At 47.9% G+C, this 14,425-nt stretch overlaps 1 protein-coding gene across 1 annotated transcript in view; it reads left to right on the top strand.

Annotated features, from left to right (window-relative positions):
* Positions 1-11,669, top strand: part of NOL8 (nucleolar protein 8) — a 297,417-nt gene extending 285,748 nt beyond the window's left edge. Inside the window, exon 17 of the mRNA XM_086938941.1 lies at positions 11,145-11,669. Within this exon, the coding sequence (XP_086795067.1) occupies positions 11,145-11,198 (54 nt within the window). The 3' untranslated portion in view covers positions 11,199-11,669. The remainder of the gene's footprint in view (positions 1-11,144) is intronic.
* The last annotated feature ends 2,756 nt before the right edge of the window (positions 11,670-14,425 follow it).

Genomic DNA, 14,425 nt, shown 5'->3' on the forward strand with positions numbered 1-14,425 from the left:
GCGAGACAAATGCTGGGGGCGTGTGGTACGCTCCGCCCTTCATGCCAATTTTCATATCGTGTGCTAATCCCACCTGCTCCCTTTAAATACCCCTGCACCCCATAATCATAAACCACCCTTACTCCTTAAAATACCCCAACACCCTTAAACACTAACCCATCTTAACCCTATAAATATACCCCGTACCCCAAAACCCAAACCTAGCCCTGAACCCTATAAATACCCCTGTACCTCAAAACCCAAACCTACCCCTGAACCCTAAAAGTACCCCTGTACCCCAAAACCCAAACCTAGCCCTGAACCCTAAAAATACCACTGTACCCCAAAACCCAAACCTAGCCCTGAACCCTTAAAATACCCCTGTACCCCAAAACCCAAACCTACCCCTGAACCCTAAAATACCCCCGTACCCCAAAACACAAACCTAGCCCTGAACCCTAAAAATACCCCTGTAACCCAAACCTAGCCCTGAACCCTTAAATAACCCTGTACCCCAAAACATAAACCTACCCCTGAACCCTAAAAATACCCCTATACCCCAAAACCCAAACCTAGCCCTGAACCCTAAAAATACCCCTGTACCCCAAAACCCATACCTATCCCTAAACTCACCCCTGTACCCCATAACCCAAAACTATATCTGAACCCTTAAAATACCCAAACACTCCAAAACATATACTTCAGTACCCCAAAACATATACCGGAATACCCATACTTACCTTATCCAAACATTAAAAAAAAACATGCTTTTACCCCGGTAAGTACATTGGTGGCACGGCGGCCCACATCTCCAGCAACAGCGACTGCCGAAGAAGCCGACGGAGCTGCGAGACCCGCAGAGGCAGCAGCAGTATCAGACGCCGCACGGCTGCAGCGCTTTCCCCCCTCCACGCTTGTCCCGTATTCCCAGTTCTCCCTGGGGCATTGGCAGCGGAGGTCGTGGGCGGACAAGGAGGACAAAAGCTGGCGGCGGGGAGCAGTGTTGGCCCGGTCTGCGTCCGCAGTCCTCGCTGCTGGGGACGGAAAGTGCAGCTGGCGCGGCGTTGCTGCGTTGTGGCGCTCTTCCCCGGGGAGGCAGACTGTGGCTGTGGCTGCGTGCAGCGGTGCCCGCAGTCCCTCCAGGTACGCAGGCAGACGGGCAGCATTTGGCACGTTTGGGCACATTGTCGAATACTGCAAAAAACGCCTGCAAACTCACCTTTTAGGGAATCTTACGTGAAAGGTACGGTAGAATTCGCCGGGCACTTCAGCCGCGAGCTGCCCCACAGTGCGGCTGGAGCCGCGAACTGCTTTTTACCGCGGCAGGAGCCGCGAGTCCACTCTGTGCGGCAGGAGTAGTGCGACAGGAGCCGCAGGTAATCCTCCAGTGAAGGCAGGAGCCGCAAATCGCTAAACCGACACTAGACTACAGGTGTCTCCTGATTGAGCTGCCACGTTTTTGTTCTGACTGCCGGGATCAAGTAAGCGGGCGCGGATGTGCTGCTGCGGAGCTCGAGGTTCAAGGCTCGCGGCTCCCGCGGATTCTGGCTTCTACGCTGAAAGTGCTGACCAGCTGCAGGGTGGCCGGACGCCGGTTCTTGGCCCCCCCACTGGCGTTCCACTCAACGGGCACTGAGCTTTCGCTCCACCGACCTCCGCCCCACGCCTCACCTGTGATTGTGACCGGTGAGCTGATCGGCGAGCTGGCCACAGCCCCCAACGATCTCCGGTGTATCCCAGTGGAGGAAATTGCGGCAAGAGAACGGTAAGAGAACGCAATAGAGACAAGGATATACACAAGCGGGTGAAAAGTGCGGCCCCCGCTCCCTACTTCCAGCTCCTGGTTTCCGGCTCTCGCATTTTGGGAGCTTGTCAAACTATTTCCCAGTACTTGCTAGTACCTCCGAGCTCCCCGACCAGCTGCTCCCGCCCCCAGCTGCTATTCCCTGGAGAGTAGGGGAGCGGCAGGTGAGTGTTACATCTGTTGGGCGAACAGGCTGGTGAACAAGGCTGTGGGCTGCGGGCCGAAGGGAGGGAAAGAAAAAAAAAATTAAAACTCAAAAAGCGCTCAAAGCGGCAAATAAACTACTACAATCCAGCCACCCTGCCCTTAAAGGATGAGATCAGGCAGGGTTAGGAGGACACCAAAGCAGCCCAAAAAAACCCTAAAGGCGAAGAAATCCCCAATCGCCGACCAGAGTAACATAAAACAGAATAAAACAGCATCCAACTTCACACAAACAAAAAAAGGTCCACCAACAGTGCTACACACTCCACTAATCTCCCCAATTGCAACAATGATCAAGAATAAAAAGCAGGACAGGAGAGAGAAACTAGAGACAAACAAGGCTTTCTTTTTTTCTGAAAAACCTAGGAGTCACTCTCCTTATGACCCAACAAGCCTTGCCAGGTCTGCCCGCGCCTCTAACTCCGGAGAAGGCAGTCTGTAACAAAGGCCTAACATCTATATTCAGTGCATCAATTCCCCATCCATCTCAGGCAAACCTAATCACTTCAACTCACCAAAGCCCGTATCAGGATGAGATAACAGCAATCAACCAACTGCAGAAAGAAACTGGCGAGAGCCTTAATTGGAGAGCCACCTCCCCACAAATGCGTAGTACAGGAGAAATCTCTACTCTGGGCCAGAGTAAAACATAGGCGATGGGAGCAACAATCGAGGCCACCATAGACAGCAAGAGGGCGAAGGAAGAATGGACGTGTGTAGAAAGATCAGAATCCAACGCAACATCTACTACAGCACTAACCTTCTTCACAAAATTCTTAAAATCCAAATCGTAGAGCCCCCCCCTACAAAGCCGCAAACACACAAATTATTTGATAAATATTCACGGAGATCTGAAGCACAGATACACAGGGAACAAAATACAAGGCAAATGGAATCAAATAATCAGAATGTCTCCGAAACTTCATGGCTGAAGCTACTAAGCTCTACATCAAGTCCAATAGCAAACAAAGAATTGCTGCAAGATACAAGCAAAACTAACCACAAAGGGAAAAAATACCCTGGGGAAAAAACCGTGCAGCTCAAACAAAGAAGGGCAACCAATTCAGTTGAGAAAAAATATCGGAAACAACCAGAGCAGGAATAACTGCAATCCCAGCATCTGGCAACACCTCGCCTCACCAAGAACGTGCTGACTTCCTATCCTACCAAAAGCTTGAACATAGCGCCAGTGCAACCCATCCAGGGCTGCTTCTCTCAGTAATAGAAACCCTTCAGTCATCAGCAAAGGCACTAAACTGGCAATCCGATAAAATGGATATCCAAATTGATCTAATGACTACCATAGCCCACTACATTGCGGGGATTGATACCAAACTTGATAAATTGAATAATTTGATAACAACAGCTCAATCAAAGTACACACTGGAACAAAGCCCCTGCTCCTGTGGCCCAATTATAGACAAACTGAGCCTCCTCCCCAATCTAATTGAACAAATACTGGCTCTCAAAGAATCAGGCCCGCTTTCCTCCAAAGTTAAATCAGCCCAAAACATTAAACATCACTATCCTGCCACGAAATTAGAAACAGAAACACATAAAAGGAAGAATTTGGAAGAAGCAAGTCCGACGTTAAATATACCAGTTCCAAACAAACAAACTACATTAACTAGACGCCAAAAAAAACGGGAAAGGAAAGCAAGGAACAAACAAATAGCAGGGAACACGGAGGAAGGGGTGAAAATGTTCCCCATATTCACCACAGCTGAAAGAAAGGAGCAAACACTAAATATGACAAGACTATCTGACGATCTGATTGACCAAATGCCCAAATCACTAAGACAACAGCTCTTATCAAAAAAAGGAAGGGAGGTCCTACTTGCGAAGGGGAAAAGCAACCCTTCTATGCGTATTGATGTAGAGTTCACCGTTGATATAAGCGACAGAGACGTAAACCTGAGGTCTGGCATGGCCTACTCCACACAGACAAATGGCGCTGCAGCAAAAAGCAGCCTCATAGAAAGCAGGAGTTCGCCACAAACAAGTGGACTCACAGGGCCCCCCAGCAATTCGGAGACAACCCCACAACGCAAAGAGGCAGGGCAAAATAAAAAATCAACACCAACCAGGTCAAAATTAAACGTCAATGTGGAAAAGCAGCCCGAAGGGACTAAATGTTGCCCACAAGGCAAAGAAGAATCAAATCCTAGACAAAGCAGGATTCAAGGTACGACATGTGGGACCATCAAGCAAGGCCAGCTTGATAATGTAAGTAACAACCAAGAGGTATTACCCAAAACCATTACAAGTACTGCAAATCTGAAACTCCAGGCAGGGGGAGAAAAGAGCTTACCCCTATTGCTGATATAAAGATCCTATTACATCATGGAGGCCGAAGTGTAAATATGAATTATAAGGAGGACGCTAACCCGGAGGAAGAGACCGAGGCAGAGCGTTTCAGAGCCCCCCAGACCAATTCAGACATAGACGGGGGACTGGCGAAAGAGTAATCAGATCATAAGGCCACTGACTTATCAACGTGCAGAATCAAGTGACAAATAGGCAATCGGTACGCACGGAATACAAACATCAGCCTCGACTGGGCCTTATTACGGAATCAGAACGGACCGCGTTCGTTTGCAGACAGAACCCCATTGACAGCTTGCGCAGTCTGACATTTGAGACACATCGCGTAAAATTGTTTGAACAAGTAATCGGATTTCACCCGCCGCCATTGACAGCGTGGTACTCGAGAGCACGCTCGGTCGGCTTTCTTACCTAATTGATTTTACATACGTGGCACACCATTAAAGGGTGTCCAACCACACAACTGGGGTTACATGACTTCAATGTAACCAAGCCCCCTGCCCCATCTGTCCTCACGAAGACCCGCTCATGAGGATATCAACTGCCCTTCTTATCCTTGGGTCGAAACGTCGACAACTACCCCCCATTTCGAGCCTGCATCTTTGTGTGCGCTTGTCCCCTCTCTCCCCATAAATAAGAGCGCGGATGATTCACCCACCGTGATACAGCAAGAAAGAATAACATTTTTTGCAAATAAAACTCTCAGGGCAGGCTCTGTAAATCTGTCTAAGGATTATTTAATCTTAGACCCACAAAATTCAGAATGAATTCTTTCCAGACCTTCTTGGTCTAACTCTATTTCACACGACCACTTAAAACTTTCACTCTATCCTGTGCACGTTACTTGATGGTAACCCCTTCTATTTCTTCAAATTGTATATTTGTATATTGAATAATGATGAGAATTTTTTAGAAAAATAAATAGTGGAGTCCTTTTCTTTACTTTTAAAGACATTTCGAAATTGATTGTGTGGTCTGTTGGACATCTAACTGTTTATGGGCTATTGTTTTCTCTCTTTTTTCATTGCAGGATTAATTTGCATGTGAAATAAAAACTGAATTATGTTGTGTTAAAAAAGTACCAATAATCGTATTCAGAATCAACGTCTAGGACCACTTTTACCCAGCTTTCAAGTAAGCCATACATAAGTCAGCAACATTCCATTCACTTTTAACTGACAAAGCCACCTTCAGCACAAGAAAACATGCCTGGATGGTTGTATCCAAATACAAAACACTGACTGCAGCCCCATATCTAACAATTACATTTCCGGCCCCTAGAATACAAAAGCTAATGGCGCTACGACTGGGAAAATTTCCTTCTACCATGGACCAGCCAATCTGGGTGCATGACAGACCCAAAATTTGTAGATTATTTGGGAGCAGCAAGGAGGACCTCATTCACCTTGTTTGTATTTGCCCGAATTTAGCCCATGCTCGAGCCATCTTTCTAAAAAAGGCCATGAACGACCGAGGCATAAGAACGTGCAGATCGGTGAAAATGGCAGCCCTAAACCCAACAGACACCCGTTTGAACTGCCTATTAATAAAGTTCCTTTTGGCTCATGCTCAAGCGTTGAAATGTAACCTGGTACCCTGCCTAAAAAAGGGTAATAGGATGGCGGCCTCTGCGGAAGAGGGCTCTCTCGAACTTAATAAAGAATAGTACCAGAACTCTTGGAATCTTATATCATATGGATCAACAAAAGTCTCTTGATCGAATTTTTAACTTGTATATTATGTACACCAAAACTTTCATATTTTAAAAATAAGAAAATATTTGCACTAGATTCAGAATGTTTTAGGATTAAACGAAAGAGAATGTAGCCAAACATTAGGAGCTTCGACCGCAGTACTTGATTTTACAAAATGTATTGTTATGGTTTTAATTAACTGAAACAATTAACTTTTCTTACTACTCATATTTTTTCACCACCCATTTGAAAAATGCACAGGTCTCTCTCATTGATGGCCAGCACCGACATACACTTTTAGACACACCTCCCGCCACAAGTTCTAGAATTGCGAACTTTAGAGCTGGGGAGCTACGTTCGAATCTCGGCATCAGCTCAACATCCTGTGATTCCAGGCAAATCACTTTGTCTCCCCGTGCCTAACACAAATGAATGTGTTCTTCTGTAATGTAGATTGTGCTCATGCTATGTTGTCGAGTTCGCGCTATATAATATTGCAAGGAAAAATAAAGTAGGGAAACGAGTTCACGCACTACTGAACGCGCACTCTTAAGTGCATCAGCAGTGCACTGTGAATCGGGGCGTTTCACATGCCTGTCACAGATAAGAAATGCTATCAAAACGAAATTCTACAAAACAATATACTACTGGCCGGCAGCAATTCATACCTGGACACGTCTGGACGGGCTGCTAGTGTTGTATAACAAGCGGCCGGGAAACCATCTGGCCCCGGGGACTTTGCTATTTTCAGCCTGGAGATGGCTGATATCACCTCTTCTATGCGGATGGCCGAGTCCAGATTTTCGACCGTGTGTCGGGAGATGGGGGAAATATTACACATACTCAAGTACATATTAGGATCATGCGAAGGAGAGTCTTGGTCTGCATAAAGAAGCTGGTAAAAACTACGGAAGACCTCGACTATTCGCTCATCTCCGAACTGCTCCTCCCCCAAATGGTCCCGTACTGACTGAATCGAGGACAGTTGTGCTTTCGCTCGTAACCTGTGTGCGAGTATTTTACCACACTTATTGCTACTAAGGTAAAATGTGTGTCTCAGTCGGAGAAGCTCATGTTCCGCCCTGTCCAAATCCAAGTGTTTCAGCATACAGAGTCTATTTTCGAGTTCCTGCCAGACTCTCGGCGCACCAGTACGCTTACGCACCGCTTCTAGTTTCCCCACTTCCTTTTCCAACACCACGCGCTTCTCTTTTCACATGGCTGAATATGACGCCGCGACCGCTATGAATTCACCCCGCGCCACCAATTTCAGAGCCTCCCACACTGACGCGAGCGGTGTAGACCCCACATCATTGTCTTGGAGGCAGTGTATTATAGTATCCCGGATCCGCCCTCCCACCTATTCTGAGTGTGGGAGACTTTCTCGTAACCGCCAACCTGGGGGGGGGGGGCGTACTCGTACACTGCGCTGGAATGAGCATGGAAATGAGGGCATGATCAGAAAGAGACCGGGGAGTAATCTCCGAAGAGTGTAAGCTAGGCAAAAGAGAGGTAGAAGCTATGAAGTGGTCAAGATGCGCATACGTTTTGTCACTCCAAGGGCCGCCTACAACTGTAGAACCTCGTGTGACCGCTCGCCCCCTATTGAGAGCGCCCCGGTTCGGTGTGACCTCTTCTCCGATCTATCCAACTCAGGGTCCATCACCAAATTCAAGTCGCCCCCAACCTAGATCGCCGCATCGGGGGAAGCAAACGCCTCGGACAGAGCCGGGCGTAGAAAGGGTTCTTGCTTTTCGTTAGGGGCATATAGTGTTCCCAATGTGGTGTGTGAGCCTCCCCATTGCATTCTAATAGCCAACAACCGGCCCTTTACTTCTGCCACTGTCGAAATAACCTTGCATGGGCAGCGCACGCTGAGCAGGACAGCTACCCCATTCTTTTTGGACGGGCCAGAGGACCAGAATTGCTGTGGGAAACACCTATCACGCATGCGCTTGACATCTTTAGCTAGGAGGTATGTCTCTTGGAGTAAGCAAATATCGCTGTTGGAATTTTCCAGAAGGGAGAGTACCGCGGCACGTTTCACCGGGTTGTTTAACCTCCGCACATTCAAACTAATTACTTTCAAATCCCTACCCATGGGGCCCGTGTAAGCGTGAAGGGTAAGGAACAAGCTAGTGAATGCATCGATATGGAGAGTTTGCAGCGCCCTGCCACCCCCCAATCCCTCCTAAGAACTGGGGCGGAGCCCCTAAAGAGAATCAAACTTACGCCCACCCAAACAAATACCAAACAACAAGGTATTAAAAAGAAAGTCACGACTAGCCCACATGACAAGTTTGTCTCGGTGGTTAAAGTCTAGGGGGTTGTAGCAAAAAAATAGTTGAATCAATAGAGAAGTCTCTCTTACCACTCTGGTACCAGGGCAGGAGGCAACCGTCCATGTCTTACTGACCTCCCCGTCCCTCCGGCGCCTTAAGGATAACACATCTGGGAGCCGAAGATGGAAGGCTCAAAGGGCAACCTGACTCTCAGTAACTTGTGCCAGCGACAAGATAACCGCCTCCCTTTATTGTTTGCTTGTGGCTTGATCAGGCGTTGGGCTGAAGGAGCACTTCCCAACTCGCTGCCTATCGGAGGCTCGACGGCATCTTCTAGGCTTCGGGCGGTCCTCTCCCTCTGCTGTCAGAGCCTTGTCCAAACCCAGAGTCTCCAGCAACTAGCGTGGATGCAGCCAGGTCCTGATAAAGAGCCGGGTGATGCCCGTGGAATTGCACAGGATGCTGCTCACCGGCCTTTCGTAGGATACGCTCCTTTAACTGAAAGTCATGCACACAAACAAGTTTATCTGGCAGGGGAGCTTTAGCACCACGGGGTAGGCCCACCCGGTGAACCCGATCCATTTGGATGTCCGGACACTATTCCTCCCCGAGGATCTGACTGAACAATGCACTGACGTAGGCCCGAAAGTCATCCCCCTCTTCTTCCCACGGGATAGCCTTGATTCTTACATTAATCCGACACGAGCAGTTTTCCAGATCCTCCGCATGGGCCTGGAGATCAAGATTCTGCTCTTGGAGACAAATCAAATCCTATTGCAGTTGGTGGAGGTCATTTTCACTGGTAACATCATGCTCCTCTAGGGTCGCCACCCTCTCGCCTATGTCATCAACATCCCGTCGTACCTCTTTTAGGTCGGCTGCTAGCTGAGAGCGGTGTTCCTGGATGTCGTCTTTGATAGACGCAAAGAGGTCGACCATGAAAGCCTTGGTTGCTGGGGAGTCACCACCTTCTAACTGAATTGCCTTAAGCGACTTCTCCTTCCGGGCCCGTGCCGTCGCCATGTTGGGACCCTTGCACCGCAGAAATCTCTGTGCCGGCCTGTAATGTTAAAACACTACTCTCAGGCCACTACCTTTGCCCTGGCTGCCAGAGACGTGACCCTATCTCTGCTCCTCCGATCCACTGCGACACTCCAGGTATGCGGGCCAAGGTCACTGCACGAACCTCCAAGGGGGAAAAGTGGGCCACCTCCCGGTCCGGCGCTTCACAGTTAAGCGCAGACCGATCCGGGCTGTCACTGGTCCCCGTCTCACACCACCGAGGTCACTTGGCCACCGCTCTTCTACCAATGCCTGCACAGGGTAACTTCGTCTCTGGCCGACAGTCCGTGATAAACCGTGATATCTCCCGGGGCTGGGCTCCAGCTCAGCAAGCCTCTGCCGCCAGAGGCACGGCACCCGTAACCAGGGGGGTACCAGCGCCACAAATATCTGTGTCCCAGTGAAGCACCCCACAAGTCAGCTCACTCCCCAAGCACCTCCAGCTCCTCCAGCCCTCAAGCACTCTTGTGGTGGAAGGGTGTCTCCATGCCACTGCCAAAATATGTAACAACGCTGTTGGGGACTTCACGTAGGCTGCCAGCCAGTGCCCTCCTCACCGTCCGCCGACCAGCGGACCGAGTCTAAGGATGAAATGCCACTTCTATGCCGCCAGGGGGGAGTACCGCCTCCGCCTGTGTAGCTGACCCGGACTCTTCACAGCTCTGGGGCACTCTGGAGCAGCTAAGACCAAGTATGGGCAGCCCTCCGGGACCTCTGCTTCTGATTGCCATCGATTGCAGGCCTCAGCCAGGCTGCGCCAGAAGAGCACAAAATGGCGCCGAGCTCAGGGCACCCCCCCCCACTGCACTCCTCTTCCCGCTGTGCGACGTAAGTCACTCCAAGGGCCGCCTACCACTGTAGAACCTCATGTGACCGCTCGCCCCCAGCGTCTCGTCGTCTGGTCCTCCCAGGCCGCACCCGACTCCCAAGCCTTCTACACGTGACCAGACACCTGCTGCACCCCTCCCGGGAAAGCGCTGACCTCAACGCCTCCCGCTGTCCCCCGGCTCAACTCACTCCGGGTACAAAGAGCGCAACCCTCTCGGCCCAACGCGTGACAGGCCCCAGCAGATCCCAGCTCCGCAGGCTCATTCCACTCGGGACACCGTCTCTCCCAGCCAGCAACGGGGGGTGGGGGGCAGGAGGAAGCTCCGCCCTCCAACCGGTACTCCGACCGTTCAGCTGTTTCACGGAAGCTCCCACCGCTCCGCTGCCACTCACAGCAAGTGTCTGTGCCAATCTCCAGTAGAAGTGCGGCCCACCCCGGGCCTCCAGGCCACGGCGGGACAGAGAAGTGCAGAGAAAACTGCAATCGGTCAAGAAAGGGGCTCAACACCAGCAGCAGGCAACACAAGCAAGTCACCCACTTCGTGGGGAATCTTAGATGGGCTCCAAATAGGGCGATAACACAAGACTAAAGCGTGGCGGCGCTGAAGGGACAGGAACCCACGTCCTATCTTGCTGCCATCTTAGCCACGCCCCCGGCAATCACACTTTAGATGTTTCTAACTCCCATTTTTAGCACTTTGACGCAGGCTTATCCCAACATATCCTTTCCGTTTCATCCACAAAATGCAGTAAAAGGTAAACAAATAGAGATGGTGTATAAGATGTCGTCATGGAAGGTGTTCAGTCCTCCATTCCCGTACATCTTTGTCTGTCTAAGGCTGAATAAGTAGTAAACGGTGCAGAATGGTACTAGTTCATACAGCTTAACTGATGTGCTTCAAGATTGATCGCTTTGAAGACACTGATTGCATGTTTAAAGCCTCTATATATTTATCTTTCCCTCAGGCATGCCGAAAGAGACACAGAGACGCAAGAAGAAAAGTTAAGGAGCAACCATGAGCTCTACTTTTCCGTACAGACACCCAAATGAAGTGAAGGAGTTGCCATGTCACCAAGTGACTCTTCTGAAACCTCAAGAACTCGCTCAAGAAAACAAGAGTGCCAATATTCCATAACATTTAAGGAAACAAATTAGTGTGCATGTCCAGGAAACTTTTTAATTGTCAGTGGAATGTCTGCTTTTAACAGTGATCTGTTTTTGACATGTCTGAAAATGTCTGATGTGCTCCTTCCTATGGAAGGAATTCCTGTTCTAAGAACATGAAAGTGTGGCCCTTTTGGTAAATGTTGGCTATGAGCATTACTGCATGCCATGGTAGTGCTGCCCTCACTGAGCTTCAAACCCACAATAAAGTTCAAGGATACTGGAGTTGTGGGTCTTGTGTTTTACAGATAGTCTACAATCAGAAACTGTCACATGTTGACTGCAATTTTAATGTTGATTTTCGGAATTGAATTTACAAATCTAAAGGCATATTTGTACAATTTATTTTATGGTATGGCGTTAGCATTTGTTTCGCGTTTTTTCGGCAATTTGTTTAGCTTCAAAGTTGGAGGTGCATTTTTCATGGTTTTGACATTCACGTCAAAGTATCATTGCATGTGTGTTTTATGATGGCTCTGCTGAGTGATGTGTTGAGAGAATTCCTAATTGAGTTTACGGACTAACTACCTCTGCTATAGGACTTTTCATACAATCATATGCTTGGATCTGTCAGGCTTTGCTCTAACACCATGTGAAAGATCCAGTGGAAGCAATGTTTTTTCATGTGTCACCGTCACTATTAGTGACCACACATACTAGAACATGTAATCTAATTGTAGAAGCGAGGTAGAGCTAGGTTGCGAGCGAAAACAGGCACAGGACTCCACTGTCTCCCTTGTCGCTTCTTGGATTAAAGAAGACCACAGGCTGTAGTTTTTCCAAACAGTACAAAGAGACAACTTAAGTAACATGTCACTGGAACACTGATCATAACTGTGTGACACAAAGTCCTTGCTAGATTTATATATCTTCCTAAGTTAGAATAACTGGATCAGTGACATAATTTCGGGCACACAAATATTGTGTCAAAAATCGACAACACAAATATCGTTTTTATATTCTTATAAAGGTGAGTACAAAAGTATTGAGTTAAAAATATCGTTCACACTAATATTATTAAAAATAAGACCAAAATATTGTTTTTCAATAAATACACAGTTTAATATAGTAATACTTAAACATTTTAATATATTACTATAATATAATGTAGATTACATGCATTTAAGTAACATTTAATGTTATAAATATATACTTATCTAAACATACATAAAAACGCATCTAAAGAGCGATCACAAACAACTAATATTAAATATATATATTTTACATTATAATATTTTTTATGTTTTTTTAATTTACTAATATAAAAAGCACATATATATATATATATATGTATATGTATATATATATATATATATATATATATATATATATATATTTATATCACAAATATCATATGACACACTCTCAGGACAAGGTACAGATGCTGTCAGAAATCCATGTATTCCATCTTCACGTTACGGGTTTCGGGTGTCCCGCAGCCTTGATAACATGCAAGGTTTACACCAATCAAGTGCAATATAAAGCTAGTAAAATAAATAAACATCAATGATGGCCTGTCCGAACCGGCCATCTTGTAACATGTTATAACAGAGGTTAAACATAGTCTATAATGCAGAGATACGTACGTCAGTTTATTTATTTATTTTGCATCTTGTACCGCGCAGACTAAAACCCGAAGGTGTCAAGGCGCCTAACAAAAAGATCAGAAAGCGAGCACTCATGCACTTACATGTACGCTTGAACAAAGAGGCGTGTTTTAAGGGCAGCTCTGAAGGTTTGGAGGGAAGGGAGGGACCTAAGTTCTAATGGAAGATCGTTCCACCATTTAGGGGCCAAGAGGGAAAATGCCTTACCACCCCATCTGGCTTTCCGAATGCGAGGGATATGGAGGAAAGAATGATTGGAGGAGCGGAGGCTCCTGCCAGGGTTGTAATAGGTCAGGATGGCTCTAATCCCTGTGGGGCTGCTTTTAGCCAAGGCCTTATAGATCATACACATGGATTTAAAAACAATCCGCTCCTTTATCGGAAGCCAATGCAGCTGCTTCCTGGCCAGCGTGGCCGAAGAGCGACGGGGAAGATCGAGGACAAATCTGGCTGCCGCATTCTGGACTACCTGCAGGCGCTGCATCTGACTCTTATTCAGTCCAGCATACAGCGCATTACAGTAGTCCAGACGCGATCCCAAAAGGGCGACAGCAAGTTGCCTTCTTGCCGGCTGGGAAAGGTAGTTCCTAATTTTCCTAAGAACATGGATTATGCCCCAACAGGTCGATACCATCCTATTGACTTGCTGGCGCATGTCCAGGGTAGGGTCAATCATTACCCCAAGATTTTTAGCCGAAGAAGTAGGTTTAGGGCAAAGACCGAGCGAGTTAGGCCACCACTCCATGGACCAAATATCTTCCCTTCCGCCGAACACCATCACCTCGGTCTTCTCCCCATTCAATATGAGTGAATTGTAAATCATCCACTGGCCGACAGCCTCCATACAGGATCTAAATCTGGAGGCGGTCAGCTCAATTGATTGGGAGAGAGACACGAGGATCTGAGTGTCGTCCGCGTAGGAAACTACCTCCATCCCAAAAGATCTAATAAGTCTGGCAAGGGGGGTCACATAGATGTTAAAAAGGGTGGGACTAAGCGCCGACCCTTGAGGGACCCCACATTGCACAGACAGGGATGGAGATAGAAATTTTCCCAGCATTACCCTCTGCTCCCTATGGTCGAGAAAGGAAGAGAGCAAGCCCAAGGCTGCCCCCCGGACCCCAATCTCACCCAGTCGAGATGTTAAGACCTGGGGAGATAGGGTATCGAAGGCAGCTGTGAGATCCAGAAGGATCAGGAGGGATGTCCGGCCCTCATCCACACTCATACGGATGGAGTCGAGAACCAGGGTGAGGGCGGACTCGGTGCTATGTTCCCTCCTGAAACCGTGCTGGGAAGGGTCAAGGCAGCCTGAATTCTCCACAAAGGCAGCTAGATGCTCATTAAGATGGGACTCGAGCATCTTTGCAGGGGCCGGAAGCAGTGAGATGGGGCGAAAGTTTTTTAAAACCCCAGGATCTAGGGAGGGTTACGTCAGTTAGACCCATTATGTCATATTTTACAAATCTTCATAT

Source organism: Lissotriton vulgaris, chromosome 9 (genome assembly GCF_964263255.1).
Source record: "Lissotriton vulgaris chromosome 9, aLisVul1.2, whole genome shotgun sequence".
Lineage (NCBI taxonomy): Eukaryota > Metazoa > Chordata > Amphibia > Caudata > Salamandridae > Lissotriton > Lissotriton vulgaris.